General features: G+C 45.0%; 1 protein-coding gene across 3 annotated transcripts in view; it reads right to left on the reverse strand.

The window, feature by feature from the left end:
- The window catches only part of PRDM15 (PR/SET domain 15), a 502,608-nt gene that overhangs the window by 42,775 nt on the left and 435,062 nt on the right, over positions 1-24,771 (reverse strand). For all 3 annotated transcript variants that reach the window (XM_086935443.1, XM_086935442.1, XM_086935441.1), the window contains 2 exons: positions 23,686-23,861; positions 20,319-20,399 (listed from right to left, as the gene is read on the reverse strand). In XM_086935443.1, coding sequence (XP_086791569.1) covers positions 20,319-20,399; positions 23,686-23,861 — 257 coding nt within the window. The remainder of the gene's footprint in view (positions 1-20,318; positions 20,400-23,685; positions 23,862-24,771) is intronic.

Raw genomic sequence — 24,771 nt, forward strand, 5'->3', positions numbered from 1 at the left:
CTCCTGAAGTACAAGTGCATCACTCAGAGCTTGTCAGCTCAAAGGAGCCTTATCAAACAAAAACAGGGCGTGTGCACATTACCTTCGCATCCCAGCACCCAGTTCACTCAGATGCATTTTAATAAATGCAGTCCATGGTAACATTTAATTCCATTAAACAGTCTTTCGTTTTCACCATGGTTGGTGCAGCCAATACTAAGTATCTCTTGACATAGGCTCAAGTTCTAGGATAGTTGTCCTTCAGTAGATCATCCTGCAACACATACATTTAGAGGTGCTGGAAATGTGCTCAACAGTCTATTCAGGTACCACTCCTGGAGCACAGGTGCATCACTCCAAGCTCGTCAGTTCAATGGAGCACCATGGAAAGTCCAATCTGTTCTTCCATTTGAGACACTTCGCGTCATGCTAGGAACTTCACAAATTAGCTCATGGTTTCTTCTCCTTCCAAAAGTTGGGGGAAGAGTCACCTAGAGCCCCACAAGTAGCAAGAGAACCGCTACATTGCCTGGGCCCTACAGAATGTTCAGACTTTCAGTGTAAATTCTACAGATTCTAACTTTTAGATATCAAATGTGAACAGATCTGTCACAGAAAGTCAGGATGGAGGTCCATCAGTGGCTAAATGGGTTGGAGACCTTGAACAGCTAAACAGTGGATTCATTTTCGTAAAATGTTTTTTATTGATTTGATAGCAAAGTTTAAAGTTATTCACAGATAGGTCAGACGCCAAGCCGTAGATGGCATCTCTGGTTAGGATGACAGCTGAAGTTCTGGTGAGAATGTTCTTGAATGTATGAGCTCTATGGTGCCCCTCCCCCCAGTGATTCCAATGTACCTAGGGCTTTTGTTATATTGGTGAAGTCATCAGAAGGCAGAGTTGAAGGAGAATAGATTATGTTGAGGCACGCAGTGAGAAGTTGTAAAGATTATAAAGTTCACCGTCCTTCATCTCAACCTGAGAATATCTTTCTAGAATTTTGGAAATGATTTGGGCAGCTAGAAAGTCACCTTGTTCTTCTGGTTGATCATATTTGTTCACTTGTGCAGCTGGAGTAATGGAGACGGTTTGCCTTTGACAGTGCCTCTGAAAATTAAAAGATACATTGTACATTAATTTAGGCTTTGGAGTTACTTTCCTTCCAGTGTATTTACAAGGACCGTTTAGTCCATTTGAATAATTTTAGCTACAGCGTAATCAGGTGCATTTTCAGAGGTTGATGGGAAGCCGTAGAGAAATGTATTCGGGATGATGTTGAGGACCGATGTCAATCCACTGATGTCAGTTCAGCCGCTACATCAATTGCCTTCAGGCAATGTACAGTTAAATTGAGTATAGAAAGAGAAAGGGGCAAAACTCTCCTAAGCTCTTGAAGATGTTTAGCCACGGTGGCTCTAGATGTAAATGGAGAGAATAGGTGGAAGTGTAAAAGAATTTTCAAATGATCAGTTATTTTATAGCACCATCAGAACTGTCCAAACCTTCTGCTATGTACAAAGTAGCCATAGACCCATCTCTTCATGGAACACTAGAAATCCACGGTAACAGGATACACCACACAGGAATATTCCGCTTCACTGTAAACTGTCCTGAATTGTCTCTCCAGGCTCATTGCCTTTGTTCAGTGGTCCACCGCTCTCTAGCTAGGTTTGCACTCTACAGATACATAGACATGCGCACATACATTAGTCCAGGTCACATGTTGTCTACCAGTAACTGGTGATGTTCTGAGCGGTAAAAATTGTATCTAAGTTATGCCCAGATGAGTGGTTAGGCTATTGACATTTGACATACATTACGACTTTCATGTTGGAGAGAAGCTATTTGGTCATAATCCAATATGGTTGGTCAAACCATGGTACTAAGTATCCTATTACGCAGAAATTGGAATGTTTTAGACTAATCTCAGGCAAAATCAACAAAGAGGTCACTAAGAGTAGGATTGTAAGGAGGAAGTTTGTAGATAAGAAAGAACGAAGTAAAGGGGGGTGTAGAAAAGCACTGGATGAGTAGTGATGGGTATTAAGGAATGGTAGAGTTTACAGTAGATTTTTAGGGTGGAGAGTAAATCCTCCTACAGTTTTCTTTGTGGTGTGATTTTTCATAAGGAATAAGAGGGAATTTATGATGAAGCCCAGGGACCCCTGCTACTAAGACCAAGGGAAAATGAGAGCCAGCTTTCACAGATGGAGAAGGGTATCCTTATCATGCTCTTAAGGTCTTTGGTGTAGCTTCAATGATGGGTGAAGTTTCTTATTGCTGAAGTTTCCACACTGGAAAACTACTGTGTGCTGTCTTTTTAAAGGAAGAGGGGTGTTATCAGTAATTTTTAAATCTTACAATTTGAACAAAACTTTCAAAGGGAAGGGAGGGCATTCAAAGCTCCCACCACTGAAAAAGCCCTTTGCTCCATTTTTGGTAGTCTAGTTTTAGGGATGGACACCAAGTATAGAGTGAGCAGGGAGATAACACAGAATTTTGTTTACCAAGCACTTCGGGTACAGGGCTGGATGAACAAGGACTGCTGATTCAAAGTTAATTCTCTATTTTAGAGAAAGTCAGTGAAGTTTACGCAAGACTGGAGTAATATGAGATCTCCTTGATAGCTTTGTTAACATAAAAAAGCACCAAAATGTGGCATACAATATAAATCAGTACGATAGCCAGATAGAGGCTAGATAACCGCATACAAAATCACTTGGACTAATACAGTCAAAGTAGCTGATAGATTTGCCCATGTAAGCTGTACTCCAACAAGTGGGCTAAGCATACAACAACAGAATACATTTCTTGGACATTAGCATGTTTACAAGTGTCAGGGTGCTCAGTCAGCAAGGTAAGGAATCTGAAAGTATTCCTTCATATGCCATTTTGAAAAGAGATGTACCTCTGGTTCTTATTGGAAGTTTGATTTAAAGATGAGCCAGCTAAGCACTCAATTTGGAGAAATTAAGACTTTTCCACCCAACGATATGCCAGATCTTCTGCATGCACTGTTGTATTATACTCAACGTTGATTCATGCTATGCTCGAGGGAAGCAAAGATCTCCATTCAATCGGTCGCCGGAAGATACCAGCTCTGTTATACGCCGACGACGCGGTTAACCAAGCAAGAACTCCTGTTGAGTTGCAGCGAGCACTAGACAGATATTGTGCCTTTATGTTTAGTTTAAACCTTACCCTGAATGTAAAAAAAACTTACACAATGCATGTGGGGAAAAAACTGCAAAGATCAGAAGTATACATGTGAATGGGGAGGCACTGGACAGAACTGCAACATATCCATATCTGGGAATTGTAATTGACGAAAAATGTAAGTGGAAAGCAGCGATTAATGCAAGAAAGCTGGCTTTTTTAAGAGCAACCTCAGCACTAAAATCGTTCACACAAAAATTGGGCAAGGGACCTCCATTAGAATTATTGAAAACATACAATGCAAAATGTGTCAGCACTGCCACGTACGGCGCTGGGTTATGGGGTCTTGCAAATGTGGATGAACTGCAAAAAATTGAAAATTCCTTCGTAAGATATCTACTTGCAGTACCGAAGAGCTCCCCCACATATGGGTGTCACCTAGAGCTGGGGATAGACTATATATCAGACATTATAAAAACTCAACCAGTAATGCTGTGGCGTCGTATTTGGGTAACTGAACAATGTCACTTAACAAGATCAATTGTGAAAGATATTATGACACTTGAACACTGTGGGAAGATAAAATGGCTGGCATACGTCAAGGCTCTACTAACAGACCTAGGTTATGAAAAAAATGTTGTTGAACCATTAACAATAGCAGAGATTTCAAAGGCAGATTTGAAGAAAGCCTGCCTGGCACATCTGGGGCAGGTGCGCTTGCTAAAAGAGATAGGGAAACCCTCTGTCCAACAGGGTCTATTAGTTCAGACTGTTTTTTCTATTGAACCTTATTTGTTGTACAGATTAAGTCAGTTTGAAAAACTGTTGTTGACACGCTTCAGACTCAATATGTTTCATCGAATGATATCTTTTCCCTCTCAAAACGACTGGACATCAAAATCATTCCCATGCCCTTGTGACTGTTTCGGCACAATCTACCATACATGTAATACTTTTTTGTAAGTTTTACACTATACCATGAAGGCGTTGGATACTGCCTATACTGAGAAACTGGGGCCTGCACCAATGCCGTCCAGCATATTTGGTGCTTCAGTACCTAGAAGATGAAATAGTAGCAAAAGCGATGGTGTGTTTTCTTAAATTTTGTATCCGTCATCGCTTGAACCTTTGAAAATATCAATCATCTTTTTTACACATTAGAGGGCTGATGAAATCATTGTCAAAACAGTATGTTATGCCACGGTCATATTTTTTTATGAATTGTGATTTATATGTAAACTGTGTTTTATTGTATAGTAATAACTAATATCAAATTTTAATTGATTTTTAACTGAGAAAGTGTATACAATGTATTTTATGAACTTTTATGGTATTTCAACAATTATGAAAAACCGAATAAAGTTGGTTTTGATTTTGATTCATTCATTCTTGATGCCACCTCTTTCCTGACATAAGAGAGCTGTGTTGGAATTACCTCTGGTTTGACACTCTAACTTCATGAGTCGTAGCATGTAAAATGCACACCAGTTAACCAAAACTTAGTGGCTTCTGGATAAGCTGGGCAATCCATTTCACCTGGTCTCTGAATCAACTGAATTTTGAGTTGAGTGGGATCTCAGGTGGTCTGCTACACTTTCCATAGTTTGACAGGCCATGTTGCTAGTGTAGTGGGTTCCTCTTTTCTAATGCCTTGATGCAGAGGCAGTACCACCACTTCTGGGGAGTGCAAGCTTTACTTTATTAATAAAAACCCTTGCGGAAAGGCAAACGTCTGCAGTGCAAAGCGGCATGTCCCATTCTTTCTATCAGTCGACGTAATGGCCAGGGCATGTCTCCCAGCAGAACTGTCACACAATAGACATAATGCTCTATCTATGTTGCCTGTAGAAGGCGACCACAACAGCTGGTTGGGAAGACACACCCTTTTGCCTTTAAATGGGTATGTCCTCCCCCAAATTACATTTAATTTTTTATACATTTTTTTCAAAGAAAGCCAGCTCCATCTTGCTGCCACTGCAAAAGTTTACAAATAAAAAAAAACATTCCTGATATTGCAAATCCCACACAACCTTTGTGGCAGGAGTACAAATTCTCTTGCAAGCTGCAAATTTTTTGGGATTCCTGAAATATAAGGCCTAGATTTAGGCTTTAAGCACATTTATATTCAACGTCCTCTTATGCTCTTATGCCTTTCATTTATAGGTAAGCTAACGTAACTATTAATTGGACAGACATTTAATTGGGTAGCTTTACCAGGCTAACAGGCTGTTTGAAATTTATTTCAGAAGGTGGTTAAAATGTGGATTTGGAAACTTATAATTATGGTGCCCACAGAATACTAAGGCAGAATCAAAAGATGTGCAGGAGAGCCCTTCCGCTACTCACACCCAACTTGACAAATGTGAGATGTCAGTGCACATTACAGACAAGAGCACGATTCATTGCTGCTTCTTATATAATCTGCTCCCGGATCACTTAATCAGCTCTTCCAATTCCAATGATAATCCAGGCACTTTGCCTCAAATTGCATGTTTGCATTTATGCTAAGACTGAGTACATTGTCACTGGGAGTGGGGACCTGTGATCCAACCTAGCTTCTTAAAATGAAGAGGAAAATATGTGATACTAAAACTGACATTGGGACACTGCAAAAAGCTTGTTTGGGATTCCTAGGCTGCAAGAAGTGCGGCACACAGGAAAAAAATAACCATGCATAAATCATTGAAAGATTGCATTCTGTGCTTTAGAGGAAATACATAAAAAGGAAGAATGCTGACTGAGGTAAGATGAAGAGGTTATTGAAGTACTTAAAATCCAGCATACTGGATATGGCGAGGTGCTCTAATTTACCTGACAACCTTCTAAGCTACATGGCGCTTTTTAAAATGATTACCCTTCCGAAAGTGCTAAATGAACAAAGGAACTTCCCCTTATTTGTCCCCCACTCCTAGTCTGCCGCCCTGTTGAAGGCAGTGAACTCATCCTTTGTGCAAATAAGGTTCTGAGGTTAGCCTTCCAGCGATGGAAGGATAGGGATGGCTGACATCTGTTTGTACTATTGGGCCTCACAGATCCAAATACTTAATGATGGGTTGTTTGGAGGTACTAATGATCCCATGTTCAGCCAAGAGGTTTCTTTTTTGGGCTTCAAACACATCCTGCATCTCCTTTATGGATGCTGCATTCCTCAATCCATCCCCAAAACAATGAGAGCTAACCTCCTGTGCTGGGTGTATGGGCCTTCGCTGGACCCGCTGGTACGAATGCGATTTCTTTCACATGGTGTGGCCTTGTCAGGCTGTTGCACGGTGCTAGTCTCTGATTTTTACCACACTGTCCAGAAACTTTGACAGATCGGTGGAATGCACTGCTCGCACCACACTGTTGGACATCTTGGATGACGTTGGAGGTCCCCAGGGTGAGTGTTCCTTGGTTGGCATTGGCATAGTAGTCGCCAAGTGCGGCACTGCCTGTCTTTGGAAATCCTAAAGAACTGCTGATGCTGGTCAAATGTTGTTCAACGATTGACTGGTGTACTAAGGAGAAGAGCCAGTGTACATTGCCAGGATATTTCCTCGCAAACATGCAAAGATCTTTGGGAGGTGGTGGTGGCATCATAATCTGGGGTACAACTAAACAGGTGCTATTTCTTTGTCCAGTGTCTGCTGTTGTATGATTTTACTATGAGAATACTCAAGAGATAAAAAGGTTATTCAGGAATTTGCACCTGCATCAGACAGAATTACTAGCATCAAAATTGGCAGATATATTCAGCTGCAAAGCTCAAGTATGAATTACCCCCCTTAACTACTGAGCCCTTCTGATGTTTCTACACAGCTCTGCTGAGGGACATGTGTTCATTCTTACCAATGTCCACACTAATCTGAAATTACAATTTTTTTTAACAAAGTGATCAAAATAAGATTACTCCCAGAGGGGGTTTCACCCCTGGATGGAATACGTTCAAGAACATCAGGAGACTCTTTCAGGTTTGAGGATACCCACTGATGGCACCACACCTGGCTGTCGTACCTGTAGATTTAGTAAAGGAATTTGACAAGTTGGCATTTTTTATCTGCATTTCTGGAAAAGATGGGGATGGAACAGTAGAGGCTGGTTTGCAAAGCATTGTTGTATACACAGCCAACAGCAATGGTTCGCAATGGTGGACTAATATCACAGCCTATTAACGGAGTTAAAGACTGGCAAAGATGCCCCAGTGACTGTTGAGGTTCATTTTACCACGGAAACGTTGGTGAACCTGCTTCACCAGAAAGGGAGGCACAGGAGCATAGTGACTTCAGGGATCACAGATACAATATCCTAATATACGGAAGATATTCTAGTGGTACTAAAATAATGCTCATGGTTTACTGAACCCAAGGTTGATGGATTTAGAAGAATTTGGTATCATGTCAGGCCTAGGAACAACTGGTCTAACACTTGCATATGGCCCATTTAACCCAGATATGGGCGAGACAACTGCTAAGTATTGACAGACCACTACAAGGGCATCCCAAATGTTTAAATATCTGAGAATTAGGCGCTAGAGGGCGCACGAGCTAATGGCCGCACTTCTGTGAGGCTCTGGCTGCCTGGCCAGTAACATCCTGCATTCATCCTCTTACACTGGAGGTTGACGCCTGAAAAACACACCGAGGGTGGATACATGTGTGCTGCTGATATTGGCCGAGTTTGGTGACGATCCGAGGTCCGACGCCTGAGTATCGGCGAGGAGTGCACCCATCGGGAGAAGGCACTGCAGACGGCTGCTGCGGCGCCCCGGACGCCGACCAACGCGAGGCCGCGGCTTCCCACGAGGCGGCCGGGCCGTGAGGTTGTGGACTGAGGCCTGGGAGTCGGGCGGCCGGCGGGCGGGTCTCCGGATCCCGCCGGAGGTGAGTCTGGCCCCCATCAACCGGCACCGCAGCGAGTGGCAAGTCCAGAGACTGGCGCTGGGATCTGCGAGCTCCCCCGAGACGGACGCGGCGGGGGGGTAGTTTGCAGCCGGCCCTGCGGCGCGCCTGCCTACCGACCTCCCCCGGCTGAAGCTGCTGAGTGCACCGAGCGCCGGGGACGGACAGGGGCGTATCTCGCCACCTCAGACGGCGAGGGGTCAAGACACAGACCGGGGATCTATACCTGGGGATGGCTGCCGCTCCCGGGTCACCCAGCTTGGACTAACGGCGGAGGCCGCCATCACGCCCGGCCGTGCTGCACGCCGCCCTGCAGGCCTCTCTTGCACAGCTGCAGGACACTGCTGCCATCAGGACCTGCGGTAGCGAGGGCGGCGGCCCGTTAGCGGGGGCAGTTGTAGTGGTGCTGTGGGAGCGGGTTTGCCAACACGTCGCTGTACTGCCCTTCACCTTTTGTGCGCTATTGGCGCCAGAGACTACTTGGAACTGCGCGCATTGCCTGCGACCTGGCCGCCAACACGTGGGCCCTTACTGCGCTTTGAACACCGTAACTGAGGTGCAGAGGGGATCAAGAGGCCACTGGTAATCACTGACCTGCTCGTCTGCTTTTATTGCCTGGGGAGGCCTGCCACGTGGGTGACAGCCGGCAGGGCGCCATAGTCTGGAGGTGAGGAACCCTACTACTGCTAGCCGTTTACCTGCCCCGAATAGCGTCAACGCACTGGGCGCTATGGGTAAAAACGACGCAAAACAACCCAAACTGTCCTTTGAACCTGCAGTCGCCAAAAAACCAACGCGAGGCACCACAGGAACTGGTGGTGCTCCAGGTCCATCGAATGCAGAGTCATCCCCTGCACCTGTGACCCCAGAATTGCGACTGATTATCGACGAGATGCGGCAGGGCTTCGCGACAATCGTAGATAAGGTTGACCGCCTCTCTTCCAGGATGGACGGGGTAGCGCAGAAGATAGAAGTCCACGAGGAGCGACTGACAGAGACGGAACGACGCATATCCACTGCCGAAGACACAACCAACACTCACGAAACGCGCCTCAACCGTATGGATAACGTCCTCAGAGTGATTGCGGCTAAAAATGAGGAGTTGGAGGCGAGGAGCAGACGCAATAACATCCGCGTCACGGGAGTTCCGGAATCCACCAACACCGGACGAATGGAGGACTATGTGGAACGCATTCTGCTCGCCGCGGTGGGAAAAGAGGCCTTCTCCAATCAGTTCATTGTTGAGCGAGCACACCGCTCTCTTGGCCCGGTCCCCAAACCAGGGGCGCCGCCACGCCCTATTATTGCCAGGTTACTCAACTACCGTGATAGGGATGTGGCGCTGAGGGCGGCTCGTACAAACCGGAACCTGGCCTGTGATGGTGTTCAGTTCTCCCTGTATCCAGATTTCACACCCATGGTCCAGGACCAGCGGAGGAAATTTCTGGATGTGAAAAAGAAATTAAGGGATATGCAGGTGGATTATGCTCTTCTTTACCCGGCGCGTCTCAGGGTGACTCATCAGGGTAAACAACACTTCTTTACGACTCCGCAGCAAGCCGAGGACTACGTGAAGAGGCTCCGTGCTGCTAGAAGGGACAGGCGTGCGGATGAGGAGGTGGATGCAGACGGCAACCCGGCCGAGCAGGATGAGTCTTAATAATGTCCTGATGATTATTTGCTCGATAGCTCCTTGTTGCATTGTTGATATTTACTTTGGACACTGTTGCTTTGGGATACTGGTACCTACCTTTACAGCCTGCGGTGCCTATGATAACTGTTGACTTGCGACCTAGTCCAGCTTCTGGGCGATGGTGGGCGCTAGTGTGTTCTGCTCCGCAGCTGGGATGTGGCTGTTCATGCACTGTTGCACTGTGGTGCCGACTAAGAATGTGCAGTGATGGGAACTAGGGCGCCGAGCTGACATGGCACATCACTTTACCTGGGGTGCGGCTCAATTGGAGACGCAGCCGTCTTGATAGTTTGGCTATTGGGTTTTGTTGGATTGCTTGTGTCTGTTTTGAAGGCTCGTCCTTACACCCGGCAGGATGATCCTCCCTGCACGCGGGGACACGGACAGCTGCTCCACGGCCATAGAGACACTTTACGGAGTGAAGGCTAGATTGCCCAATGTACACTGTTGGATTGGTTTGGGGCTTGCGCGGGTTGGTGGAGCTGCAAGAGGTGAGAGTGGGAGGGGGCGGACCCAGGGCTGCTTCCCTTGTCCACACTGTTGACTTGGCCTGGTGATAGGCGTGGAGGAACTTGGAAGGTGTGTTTTGACGGCTGACACTTGCAGGATTTGTGTATGCCAGGCACCACCCCTTCTTCTCTGACTTCCCCGTATGCCACTTGCGGGGTGGGATGGGAATGCGGGGGTGTGTAGGTGTGTATCTCTAGTGCCTTCAGGAGGGGATACCCCACATGGTTTGACTACAGTTGCTGTTGTTGGGGATCGGGGTGGTGGGTGGGAATCTGGTACTGGCAAGTTTGGGTTGCTTCAGTGGGTTGGGGGTGGGGTAACGCTGTGGGAGTGGAGAAGGTGTGTGTGTAGGGGGGGGGGGACACATGTTGGGGTGGATGTTGTTAAGAATGGCAGAGGTATTGAGGGTAATGTACATGGTATGCATTCTGGTGCGGGAATGTTGGAGAATGTAGGCGTGTATGCACTTGCACAGAGATGGATTGTGGGGGCGGAGGTACTGTTACTGGGTGTGATCTTTCGTAGAGCTGGAGGGCTGGAGGTACGCATGCTCCATTATAGTGCTGACGAGAGCGGGTGATAGCGCTTTATCCACTGTGTCCATATTGTCCTGGAACGTCCGAGGTCTCAATAACCCCCGAAAATGTAGGAATGTGATTGCATATTTGGACAGGAACAATGTGCAGATAGCAATGCTCCAGGAAACCCACCTGAGCCCATGCTGTGTCCCCAGGTTCGCAAGTAGATGGGCAAATGTGAGAGAATTTTCTTCCTATTCCACATATTCCAGGGGGGTGGCCATTCTGGTGGATAAACGACTGATGTTTCAGAAGATGGGGGTGGGTGCAGATAAGGAGGGGAGATATGTGTTCTTGTGGGGGCGGCTGGGTACTGATGTGATATTGTTTGTAAATTGCTACGCACCTAATGTTGACACACCAGGATTTTTCTTGTCATTGTGGGGTCATGTGCTTGAGACCGAGGCTACACACATTGTGTGGGGAGGTGACTTTAACCTCTCAATACATCCAGGGATGGACAGATCAGACGGTAGCGGACAGTATAACACAAAAGCTAGAGATGCGCTGCAGGGTATACTTACTGAGGCAGGGTTACTGGATAGTTGGAGACACTTACACCCGGGAACTAGGGAGGGCACCCACTTTACCACATACGCACGCTCATGGGCAAGAATCGATTATTGTTTCGTCTCTCGGGGCCTAGCTGGTGGTATCGTCCGGGTGAAGCATTTACCTCGCACGTATTCGGACCATTGCCCTGTAGTGGTGGTTATAGAGATACCTGGCTACGCAAGAGTACGGCCCCCGTGGAGACTTTTCCCGTCAGCCCTGCTTGATCCTATCTTTAAGCAGGAACTAGGAGAGGAAATTGAAGCCTTTTTCCCTAGGAACAAGGGATCTGTCGCCAAGGTCGAAACGATATGGGAAGCCTTTAAGGTTACCGTGAGGGGCGTCACTATATCCAAGAGCTGTGGAATACTACGAGAAATTGTACGTACATTGTCGGCTCTTGAAGCGGATCTCAAGTCGCTAGAGGCGGAAATGGTCAGGAATCCCTGTCCTACCCTAGAGAGGGCTTTTAGGACCAAACTGTCAGCCTATGAAGAGGAAGCGGCCAGAGAGGCGAAATTCCGAAGCAAATATTGGACCGCCAGACGATATTGCGAGGGGGATAGACCGGGAAAAGTTTTGGCAGCACTGACGCGGCATCAACGTTTTTCCACACATATTTTGGAGATCACTGATGGAGAGGGCAGGACCTACCGTGATACTAAAGGGATACAGGACACCTTCCTGCAGCATTACCAACGTTTATATTCAACACAACAGTCAGGTGAGGTGGAGTTTGGCAATTTCCTAGACGATATCGCACTCTGCTGGTTAAGTGATAGCGATAGGGCTTTCTTGGGATGCCCCTTCGAGCTGGACGAAATACGGGAGGCAATCATGTCGCTCAGTAATGGCAAGGCTGCGGGGCTTGACGGCCTTCCGGCTGAGTTTTATAAGTGCTATATCGACATCATGGCACCGGTGCTGAGGGAGGTGTTCGAAGAATCGCTAGAGGAGGGAATACTGCCAGGTTCCATGAGGGAGGTGGCGATCACATCGCTTCTGAAACCGGGAAAAAACCCAGCGGACACTGATGCATATAGGCCCCTGTCCTTGCTGAACTGTGATGCAAAGATTTTAGCAAAAGTACTTGCGACTAGGTTATCCCTCCTTATGAGTACCCTGGTCCTGCCGGATCAATCTGGATTCATCCCGGGGAGGGCTACATCCCACAACCTCCGCACATTATTCTCTCTCATACCCACCATATCACCTGAGCTACCGGTCGCTGCTGTCTTTTTAGACGCCACCAAGGCGTTTGACTCGGTGGAATGGGGATATCTCTTGTCCATATTGGGCAGAATGGGGTTCCCCCGTATATTCATCGCCTGGGTTACACTGCTGTACACTTCCCCAGTTGCCAGGGTCATCGTTAACGGTGCGTTGTCGGCACAGATGCCACTCACGAGGGGTACTAGGCAGGGATGCCCTTTATCACCCCTGCTCTTCGCCCTGTCCATCGAACCACTGGCCTGCAGGATCCGACAACTACATAAGGCCAGCGCCTTTAAGTTCAACCAAAGGCAGTTAGGCATATCCCTCTACGCGGATGACGTCACTTTATATGTGCGGCATCCACAGGACAACCTCAATCCACTGCTGAGGGAATTTGTTTTATTTGGAGGCATTTCTGGTGTGCACATCAATTGGAACAAGTCACAATTCTTTCCCCTCACGGCGTCAGTGACCCGCTTTGCGCTGGAGTACCCCTTGGAGTGGTGCGACTCTGACTTAAAATACCTGGGAATCGAGGTGTCGCTTAGCAGGGAGGACACGATTAGACTGAACTATGGGGTGGCAATCTCACAGTTGACTGACAATGTGACTCGCTGGATGGCCCTGCCGCTGTCGATGGCAGGCAGAGCCTCCCTGATAAAAATGGTCATTCTCCCACGGTTCTTATATCTATTCCAGAATGTACCTTATTACCCGGGGGCCTATTTCTTTAAGAGACTTCGCACTGAATTGCTACGCTTGTTCTGGGGAGGCAAGCAAGCGCGCCTAAGTTGGAATGTCCTCACACAGCCGTATGACAGAGGAGGTTTTGACGTTCCTGACCTGGAGGTGTACTACCTCAGCGCTCAAGCTCAGCATGCTTACCATTGGGTTCATCCTACTCCCTTCATGCCCCAGGTGGCTGCTGAGGACTGGATCGTTCATCCACTGCCGCTCAGGGGCATGCTGATGGGGCTGGTGGGAGATGTTGAGACGCCAGCTACCACTGTCACCTGCACCATAGATTCGTGGCGTAGGGTGACGAAACTACTGGGGGCTTCGATGCTCTACTCACCGGCAATGCCCCTTGCATATCACCCGAAACTGTCACTTCTGACGGAAGGTGGATTCCGCTCCATGTGCACCCGATTACGCCTTCTTACCTGGGGTGATCTGTTTCAGGATGGACGGTTCCGCACCAAGGAGCAGATATTCCAGACCGCCCAACCGACGCCAATGGAGTTGTTTTATTATATACGACTACGACAGGGCATGAGGGATATACTCCCCAGCTTTCCAGAAGAACCGAGCACGATCCTACCTATGCACATTTTGCTGGTGTCAGATGGCAGACATTTGGTGTCGAAATTGTATACCGCCATTCGTGAGCAGCGTCCCCCTGTAGTGGCCAAAGCGCGTGCCGCATGGGACTCCGAGCTCCCGTCTGCACTCACCGATGAACAATGGAAATATTGCTGCTCAGTCACTGCCAAAATCTCCTCCAGCTGTAGACTAAAAATTATACACTACAAATTCGTACAAAGATATTACTATACCCCTGTGCGTAAGCTACGATTTCACCTTTCGGAGGACGATAGATGTGCGAGATGTCGCGCGGAGGGCGCGGATTTCCTTCACTTGGCCTGGGAGTGTGGAGCGATTCAGGCATACTGGGAACAGGTTCACGCTGCGCTCCAAGTTATGATAGCTGGCCCTCTGCCCATGGACCCGGTGGTGATGCTGCTGGGTTACACCAGACATATTCCCAAGGCCGACCGTCGGTATGTTGATGTGGCATTGCTACTCGCGAAGAGAAGAATCGCGTGTAGGTGGGGGAGGGGGAGGGCGCCAAAATTTAAGGAATGGCTGGACGATCTCAAGTACTGCCAGGAACAGCATGGCGTTTATGCAGAACTAATGCCGGCCTGTTGTAAACCCAGCGATTTTTGGTCCCCACTGCAGGTGTACTGGCTGGCTCAGGCGAATCACGGCGACTCCTCTGGGGATGACGAGTCGATGCCGGACCCTTGAGCGTGCACGATTTCCTCACACCACGCCCACCACACTATAGATCACACGATGGGGAGGGCCAGTTCCGTCCTGACTGGGGTGAGATAACACGGCTACTGACGAGGTCCCGCTAGGTAGCCTGTAATGAGCATGATCCACTTATCATGGGGTACACGACTGGCTGCTATCCACTTTTGGAAACCTGGGAAATATTGGGCCGCTGGGAGTGACCCGACGTGCTGGTTCCTACAGCCGCCAGTTTTTTCAGTTAGCCTCGGTGCTACGGTGCGCTGAGCCCTGCACGTTGGGGCGCCCTGTTCAAGATTAACCTCCCGTGATCCACCACCAGAACACCCGACGGAATTGCGATTGCATGCTACATGTGTAACACGATACTTTATGGTGGGACGGGAAAAGTTGACTGGTAGATGCCGCTTCGACCGGGGAGGTGTGGTGACTAGTGGCGATTCCTGCCTGACCTACTAGACTGCCTGTGTATGACAGGTTGGGTCTAAAGTCCCCGCGACCTACGCCCCTGCTCGAATGGGGGGGCAAGATTCAGAGGGTTCTGTTCTTATTAATGTTTTGTTGTATTCCAGGAACCACTGTGAAATGCATGCATTGTACCAGCCCTCGTACAGTTGACCTCTGCCCTCTGTATGTACCATGTCCAGTAATGTATTGTCTTGATGCTGCATTGTCTTACGTGCCTCTAAGTTGTATGCCACTATTGAAAATAAAGGTTTAAAAAAAAAAAAAAAAAAAAAAAAAATATCTGAGAATTAGACTATACCAATCAGGCTCGGACCTGGTAGCCATTAACATTAGAACGGAAGTGTCAGCCACGCAATTCTCTGTGGCATTTTTTGAAGACTGCCCTTGTTGGTAATAAGAAGGGTAGGATTAGCAAAAATGATGGTGATCCCCATGCACTGTACTATTTCGTCAACATACTAATGAGTCTACCAGAAAATAGGTAATATACTTTTAGACCTGATATGGGATCATGGGAGCCCCTAGGGAATCTAAGACTACCAATGAGTGAGAGGTCTGGGGATCCCAGACTACAACCTTATTATCAACTGCAATGGTGACTCACTGGTTTTCTGACACCTTCCATGGAAGAAAAGCTGCTATGATCTACTCAGCGGGGAAGAATTTGCCCACAGTCCTACTGGGGTTTGAGCCCAGAAGAGGAATCTCCCTGACTTTATCAGGGTGAGTCTTTATTAATGGAGCAGGTCCAAGAGAACTCTGAAATTCAAAGAACCATACTTGCTTGACATGCCCTTAGCGAACTGTGATTGGGAGATGAGGGGGTGACTAGTAGCTGGGCCATGTGCACGAAAAAGCAGAGGTACCCCAGCCAGGGTGATTTGAGTGCATTATAAATATTCTGGTCCAGGGAAGACTTGACTTGGGAGTTCAGGCTGGACTGTTCCCATGAGAAACAGGGTCAAGACATATTTGCATATAGCTGGGTCTTAACTGGGGTGGTGAAGTGAACTATAGGACAATGATGGATTCAACCCAGATCTGTGACTAGGAGTGAGTGTCTGAAACATTTTAGCACTCTGTTCATCATCACTTTGTGTTTGGTTTGTTCGCCCTAAGTAGGCAGGGTATGCCCGGACGAGGGTCCCTTGTTCACTTTGCCACTGGATTCAAGCTAGCCTTGCTGATGAGGGGAATTACCCCGAAACCAGTACCAGGATGCTTGTGTCCGGTCCAGGGTAGACCTGGCTTGGCATTTCAGGCTGGACTGTTCCATGAGGAACAGGGTCAAGACTGATTTGCACATGGCTGGGTCTGAACTGGAGTGGCGAAGTGAGCTAAAGAACAATGATTGATTCAACCCAGATCGATGACACTGGGGGGTGAGTGTCTAAAAAGTTTCAGCACTCCATCCATCATCTCATTGTGTTCGCATTATAAGTATACAGTTAGATCAATTTACAATGCAGGAGCTCCCAGGCCATTCAATGGCATGGTACAAAGCAGCAACAGCAATACCCTACCCTGAGAATTCTTAACACACAGGAAAATGTTGTGGGAAATCTGGAATGATTGGGACATGGGGAAGCAAGAACCCACGACTCATGGTGTGCTGCATCTATTATTCAACCTGATAGAGGGCACAAAAAGAATAACATGGTCTTAAACGGCAAACAGATGTTTCACACGAGACGCAAGAATTTATTACATGGTATGGTCATACCGGGTCCAGAGAATACTGACAGACAATAACTAAATTACTCACTGAAGTAACCAATAGAATGCATATAAAGAAACTAAAGATCATTAAAGACAAGCCTATTCGTCTCACTACCAAGATCCAAAAGACAAAAGTTAGCAGCAGATAAATTGGTCTAGCACTGTTCATAGCAAAAAGACAGAGAGCCTGCTGTTGGAAGGAATTTGAAGAGTGCCTTGAAAAAGGCAAAATGGAATAACTAAGTACAGCGAAGCTCAGAGACAAAAAGGGGAAATAAATGCAAATGCAGCCACACATGGAATTAAATATTAAGAGCCCTGACAGACACAAATGGGGATGAGAAACCACTATGTACAATATGCCTTGTAATTGTTCTTTCTAAATTCTCTTGCACCACTGGGAGAGAATGACATGGGGAAGCTTGACTGTACTTATCCATACATTTAAATTCAAACCATCTCATACGCCGACGACACGCAGATAATTGTCCCAATTGAGAAGGATCAAGAGGTGACGAGAGACAGATTCAAGCTGTGCATGATAAGGATAGCAGCGTGGATGAAGTCACATTTCCTACAGTTGAACTCAAATAAAACCGAGATTATACTGTTCGGGAAAACCGAACAGATATGGACCAATGAGTGGTGGCCTGAGGAATTGGGAGAAGCTCCAAACCCAAAAAATGGGTAATAAAATCTGGGTGTGCTAATCGATTCCAAATTATCCATGGATGAGCATGTGAAAATTCTAGCTGGAAAATGCTTTGGACTAATTTGCATGCTAAAAAAGATCTTCCCATGGATCCCTCTTTCCTCCAGAAAAGTTCTGCTACAGGCACTTCTGGTCAGTAGGCTTGATTATGGAAATGCCTTGCTGGTAGGAATGAGGGAAGAACTATTTTCTAAACTGCAAGTCGTGCAAAACACGGTGGCCCGTCTTGCTCTGAAGAAACCACCACGCACACCTTCTCTTCCCTTACTGAATGAATTACATTGGTTACCAATAAGGAAAAGAGCGATCTTTAAGCTCCTCTGCTTAGTCTTCAAAGCCTTGTGCGGAAGGGGACCAGAATACTTAACGAAGAAATTATTCTGGTATACCCCGACTCGCCACCTACGATCGAGGGGACATAAGCTCCTCCAAATTCCTAGAATTAAGAAGTCCAGGATGGGGGACGTGCGTTCTCCCATGTTGCACCAGGAGACACTAGAATGCATTACCAGAAGAGGTCCGGAGTTGTTCCACATATAGGGCCTTTAAAAAGAAGTTAAAAACATGGCTATTCTGAGCACTCTGAATTAGTATATGGCAGTCTGCACCCTTGGCGCCGAGAGATCCCTCCAGGGATGATTAGTGCGCTAGATACAAATAATAAATAATAATAATAAGAAGAACTCAAGAAAGTTAAGAAAATATAGGAATATATACTCAGCAGAGATGTAACGTTCAGAGAGACAAACCCAGTTGTTTGGTTGTTATGGTTGAATTTTATCTCAATTTGTTGAGTGAGCAAAATAGGATGATGATGATGCAATATTTTCAATTTCAAATAAGTAACCCAACCACATTTCAACAGTCGCTGACTGCTGATACAAAACAATGTAAATTGAAAAGTCCAAATAAAAAAAAAATACTGGTTTATATAAAAAAAACGTCCTTGGAAAAAAAAGGTGAATGTATCCTTCATGTCCATCACATTCTCTCCAATCACTCGCAATCCTCTCTAGTAAATTAAGGCCCATGAGACTCGCTCAAACACCGCAGGAAACAGACCTAACTGTGCCCTAATATTGAACACTGATAGGTTAAAAAGCTTAGTTAAATGCATTTAGACGCTGTAGGTCTATTAGATCAAAAGGACTAGGATTGGTTGGAAAGCCCCAAGAAAAAAAAATAGGTACCATGGACACTCTAGATGGCAACATTCTTCCAGTCTCAAAGACTAGACTGTGAAATAACCTTTCACTTAGGAAGCCCGACAGCCTCGCCCAGTGTAAACAGATAACTGGTTTTGTCTGTATCATGCCAATGTACCAACCATACTGGCACCAGGATACACATGGATTTTGGCAACTTCTACATCTGTGGATTTTGAGAGCTTGCAGCCTACTCTTAAGAACAGACACATCATAATAGTACTCAGATTGGAACATATGGTATTTGCCTCAGAAAACAAGGGAGCTAAGCCATGCTTTTAATTTCTGTGCTGTTCACTGAATGCAATGTAGCATCATAGCCTTAGAGTTGTTCAAGTTGTTAAATTACCTTTCAATGAGATATAGGCCTGAGTCAGAGGTGAGGTACTATAATGTGAGGGAGAACAATTAAAAACTGCCACAGTCAAGCGCAGAAAGGCTAACTGCTATGAAAATGTTCCACCCATTGGGGGTCTAATGTTCTAAATTAAATGGAGAAATGTACACAAACATTATGGGCCATCTGCAACTCTATTGTCTACAGTAGTACTCACAAACATCTAATGTCCCAACCAAGTGCTGTCTGCTCTGGATGTTAAATACCCAACGCAAAATTATGGACCCAAGACAAAGTGTAGGGAGCATAATGAGGGGAACAACAATTACATTTCTGCTAATGACCAACAACATCTGGAGAATAAGAATATTAGCGCTGAGCCAACAAACCTCATCTTAAACAGGCCAACAGGCTCAGCCTTCTTAATTATCTGTAAATTATCTGTATTATTCAATAAACTTAGAATGCAGGGACAAACCAGTGGTTAGTGCCAACATTCGGATATGCTCAGGCAATCTCAGCATTAAATACATGTTGTTGTTGTTTTTTTTTAATAATAAGTGTTTATGGCATTCTTTAGATATGTTATGAAGGTACTGCATACCTTTTTTAGTAACTGCACATAAATGTGTCTTTAGCAGTAATGCCTGCCCTGGGATAGGAGCTTCAGGGAAGAGTCGAGGCCTACCTAGTCCCACTTATTTATTTTCTATTCATTAGGTGTACATCAAAAACTAAATTGTTAATAGGCACAGTGACTAATACAATACCGAAAAGATTTGCACAATATACAGCCAGCACAGTAACTATAGGTGGCTGCATCCTCAAAAAACAAACAGGAACTTTAGATTTTCCTGAAAGTTTGCTAAAAGTTTATTTCTTCAATTTTGAAAGGCAGTTGTTTACATACTTTACCCAACTTTAGTAAATGTGTGATCATTTGTTTGCTGTAGTTTGATCAATTCTTGGTACATGTAAGATATCAAAATGTTTTGATTTAAGCTTGTTCTCTGGTTATATAAGGTATTGTTTTTATTCATGCATGTAATTTAAATGACTTACCTAATCACTCTTAAGTACCAAACACGCTGAGGAAGTGGTTATTCCCTAGGGGAGGAACATTTTCACATGCCTTTCTCTGGTCAGAATTTGAAAGATACTAATATAGTTAGGCTTTGTCAATTCCTACAGTTGTTCTGCAATGAGCATCTGCAGCTGAACATCTGAAATAATGAGCCAGGCAATCTTCAACCTTTAATGCTCCTTTTGTGGCTATTACCTGAACAATTCCAATGGTGGAGGCATCAATGGTTGTAGGTTCTGAAAGGTCATCTAAATCCTCGATCCGAACTGAAAGAACCTACAAGACAAAGTTGGCTGTTAAAACTGGACAATGGATATTTCAGCATGATGTACAAAATAAACCAGGTCATAGTTAAACAAAGAAAATAGCAAGACTCATTTACAACTTGTACCAATTAATTAAAAATAAACTGATTACCACACCAATGAGATTTAATTATTTGGAAATCTTGCTGTAAAGGAGCTTCATGTATGAAATAAAATTATTTTTGAAACAGAAAATCCAAAAGTAAAAACATGTTAAATATACTTTCAGTGTGCCTCACAAACAAAGTACATCTTAATAATATATTTAAGAAATCAATGTAATACCCTCATTTTTGCCTACATGTATTTTCTATAACCCAACATCGCAAACCTAGCTGCTATGACTGTAGGGTGCTTTGCAAAGAACAGTTCATGCTCTAAAAGAGACATAACTACAACAGCCTGTCTAATCTATAAAAAGTTCCACTACTTGCTCACATTATTAACTCCATCGCTGCTAGCGATATTTTCCTCCTGTGCTGGATTTTTCAAAAGTCCATCATATATGACGAGCTGGGCTCGTCATCAGTGTGCGAGGAGGCTACACCATGACGAGCCCAGCTCGTCATGAGCCTGGAAGGGGTTAACTTGCACTAGTTACTAAGGGGTGTACATGGGCTCATTATCCACTGGCATCTCTTGTCTTGCTAAACTAGAAGGGTGCTAAACATTTAAAATATTTTCTAAGGGAGCAATTCTAATTGATGTGTTTGGATGTATTCATAAGATGCAATGTGCAAATCAAGAAGCCTCTACTGGCACATTCACAAAGTTAAGATGCGTATCCCTTTTTTACCATTTTCTCTTAGAGCACAGCACAATAAATGTGAGATAGGCTGTATAATTGTGACGTTATGGTGCAAATCCATTACCTATGAACACTAGATACAAAACACCGATTTTTGAAAGATTAATGGATTCACAAACTATTAATAGGATATAACACATGGGAAAACGTATTGTGATATGTTTCGTCAAACAAGTCTCCAATAAACATGCCCACCAATAATGCTGATCAAAAGCCCAACCCTGGCTCTGCAAAAAGTATCCTCCTGAAATGATTATCCAATTTTCAGAAATCAGTCCCCACTCTATTGATACCATTTTGGGGTGTTAATCACTGCTGGATCAAATCCATTTTCTGGAGTCGAAAAAAGGGATCTTTCAGCAGTTGAATGAGAATTCTGAAAGGATTTCAGCAATTATAATTCTACTGGGACGTTGAGATGATTTGTGACAGGGACACAGTGTATTCTTAGAACTACGCTATTCCTTATGTTTAAAATAATATTCTTGGCTTAGAGCGGTTGTGGCTCACTGAACCTTCAGCAATGTAACTACAATCCCCTTTAAGGGGGCTTCTTTGAGATGACATGTATGATTACTCAAAGGGTGGAGCCATTAACCTCACCAGTAGAATATTCAAGTCTCAGAGCAGATGAGGTGCTCAATGAATTAAGATTATTCTTTTGTATTCTTCTATACAAAAGTATGGATGGCTGGTTCCAAACTAGGCACAGACCTTCCTGCTCCCCTTTCAGACAGATATCATTGGTGGTAAATGTACCCTCACTGAATGATATTCTACCAAGTGAAGCACATTAAGCAAAAGAGATATTTAAAAGGAGATTTGTGTTTCTACAAACACCATGCCGAAGGCCCCTTTCATTTTGAGGAGTAATAATTCCTAACAGAATTATTCTATCAGGCTTAGAGAGTCAGGTTCTCTAGAGATTGACCCTGAAATCATTCATAGTTAGCAGGCTGTGATTGGCCAGAAAATTTTAAAGAGATTTGGCAGACATTTTCATCAGATCAGAAAACCATGGGTACCTGCCAAATAGGTGCTATCTGGATTTTCACAGGCAAGTTCCTGCATTTCCTGACCACATGCAGTACAAGAAGAATTAGGAGGGGAGAGAGGAAAACCTAAGCAAACACTCTGTACCATCTCAAAGTTAGTTAAACTGTTGGCAGCATCAACACAACCACTTTTCTTATGTTCAAAGTTTGCCATTTAGCAAAGGGTAATCTTCCACTTGAAAGTCAGAATTTTGTTCATACACTGAAATGCTCCTACTCTAAGTGTATTTATATAGAAATTACATCACCAGAGTAGGAGCCAGAGATATCAGAGTGAAGACCATCAACGTCAACTGTTACAATGGTTATAATGGTTATATGTGCACCGGACATTGCTGTAAAAGCCTTGAGCCTTGACAAAAGACCAATGCAGTAGCTAGGCAAGAATGAAACAAATGTGATCTGGTCAAACCACAATATGTCTGGATAATTAATGGAAATATAATGCTATTCTCAAGGAACCAGAAAGACATAACAAAAGATACTGTGGGTCAAGAGTTTGTTATGTTTTTGAAGTTAAAGATAACACATTTTATGGACATTAAACATGAAAATATTTAGTGGCATATTAGACACAATTTTAAACAGGTTTTTCTCCATCATGACACCAAAAAAAGTCTAAAAAATTTGAAATATTTAACAATGTTAGCAGCCTTTCCCATAATGTCTTATTCCGCAATCCATATGGTGCATGCATCCTCAAAAATGGTTTCAGTTATCAAAGGACTATAGTGTTGAAATTAGTTTTTTTGTTTTCTTCTCACCACTTTAAGCAATTCTGAACTCAGTGATACAAAAATTCCATATGAAAATGAAAAGTCTATTGGGGGGCAGAGGGGGTTTCCAATTGACATCAAAGTAAGTCATTTCAAACATGCCTCTTGTGAACACTCGTTTTGGTAAAGAAAACACTATTGTGCAGTAGGTTGCTTTCTAAGAGATGAATCCCTAGACACCAGATCTACACTCAGTTGATAATGGACAACCTTTCCTCAAAATAGAAAACCATACCTAGCATTGTCATTCTCGCTGGGTGATTACCCCATTGCTAGCTTAAACGTTTTAAGATTGAAGTTGGGCCTAAAGCAGTAACTCAAATTGGTTTGCTTACCTTATGGAGCATTCAACTAATACTTTATCCATTCCAGACTAGTAGCAACGTTAAGATTGTATGACAATAGCACCAAAAAGTATAGCGTTACTATATCTCTTGCATTCAGACTTATCCAAAAAACTAAAATACATTTCTGAATCAATTATACTTATATTATGAGTGGTCATAGGTTCTAAGAGTCATAATCTTTGTTGCAAAAGCATGGATTATTGACAAGGTAGTGAAAAAGGGATGAATATATCAATTAAGTTTATTTCTTGGCACAGGTAAGTCAACTTACCTCCGGGTGTTTCCGCCTCATGTGTCGGCTCATGGAAGCTCTTGTGGAAACTTTTGTCCCACAGAGCTGGCAAGTCTGAGCTTCCACCTTGTTGTGTGTAAGCTGGATGTGCTTCTGGAGCATATACTCTGTGACGTACTTCTTATCACACACCGAACATGTCCACTGTTTCCCCACTGTGGAGCACAAAGGCAAAAACAAAGGGTGAGCAGTCCTATCCCACAGCAATCAGTATCTTGAAATGTAGCACACCTACCGTTTCTATCAGCTATAAAGTGCTCTTTTTACAGTGATCTTTTTACCCCATTTAGTGATCCTAAATTTACTGACCTTGAAAGAGTGGAAGGACAATTAGGATTGCTGGGTTTGAGCATCACAGATAATTGCATTTAACTCATTGAGCAAATATATCGGCTACCGCCTCCACCATTGCACCGGATCTACGGCGCACCATCAACACCTTCCAACCCGCACCTTCCCCGATGACTGGATGCATGCAGAAGTCAAGCCCCTGCTCAAGAAGCCATCGGCAGACCCTTTGGACCTCAAGAACTACAGCCAAAGTCACTGAAAAGGCCATTAACACCCAACTAACGAAAGTCATTGAAGAGAACTTCATCCTCAACCCCTTCCAATTCGGATTCCGCAGCAATCACTGCACTGAGACCACCATACTCGCGGCCAAATAACAACATCCGCACCCTCCTCAACCAAGGCCACACCACGCCCCTGATCTACTCTACCTCTCCGCAGCCTTCAACACCGTTTCCTACCGGACACCACCACCAGACTCCACAAAGCCAGCATACGGAGAACCACCCTCAAATGGCTCCACTCCTTCCTCACCGGCAGGATCCAAAGAGTCCGACTGCCACCCTTCCTCTCTGAACCCACAGACATCAACTGTGGAGTGCCTCAAAGATCATCACTCAGCCTTACGCTCTTCAACATCTAAATGGCCCCCCTCACTGCCATTGTCAAACAACTCTGACTCAACAGTCTCCTACGCCGACATCCAGCTCATCCTCTCCCCCACCAATGACCCCGTCACCACCAGACTCAGCTGCCAGGAAGGAATGAAGGATG

The sequence above is a fragment of the Lissotriton vulgaris genome, chromosome 8 (assembly GCF_964263255.1).
Source record: "Lissotriton vulgaris chromosome 8, aLisVul1.2, whole genome shotgun sequence".
NCBI lineage: Eukaryota > Metazoa > Chordata > Amphibia > Caudata > Salamandridae > Lissotriton > Lissotriton vulgaris.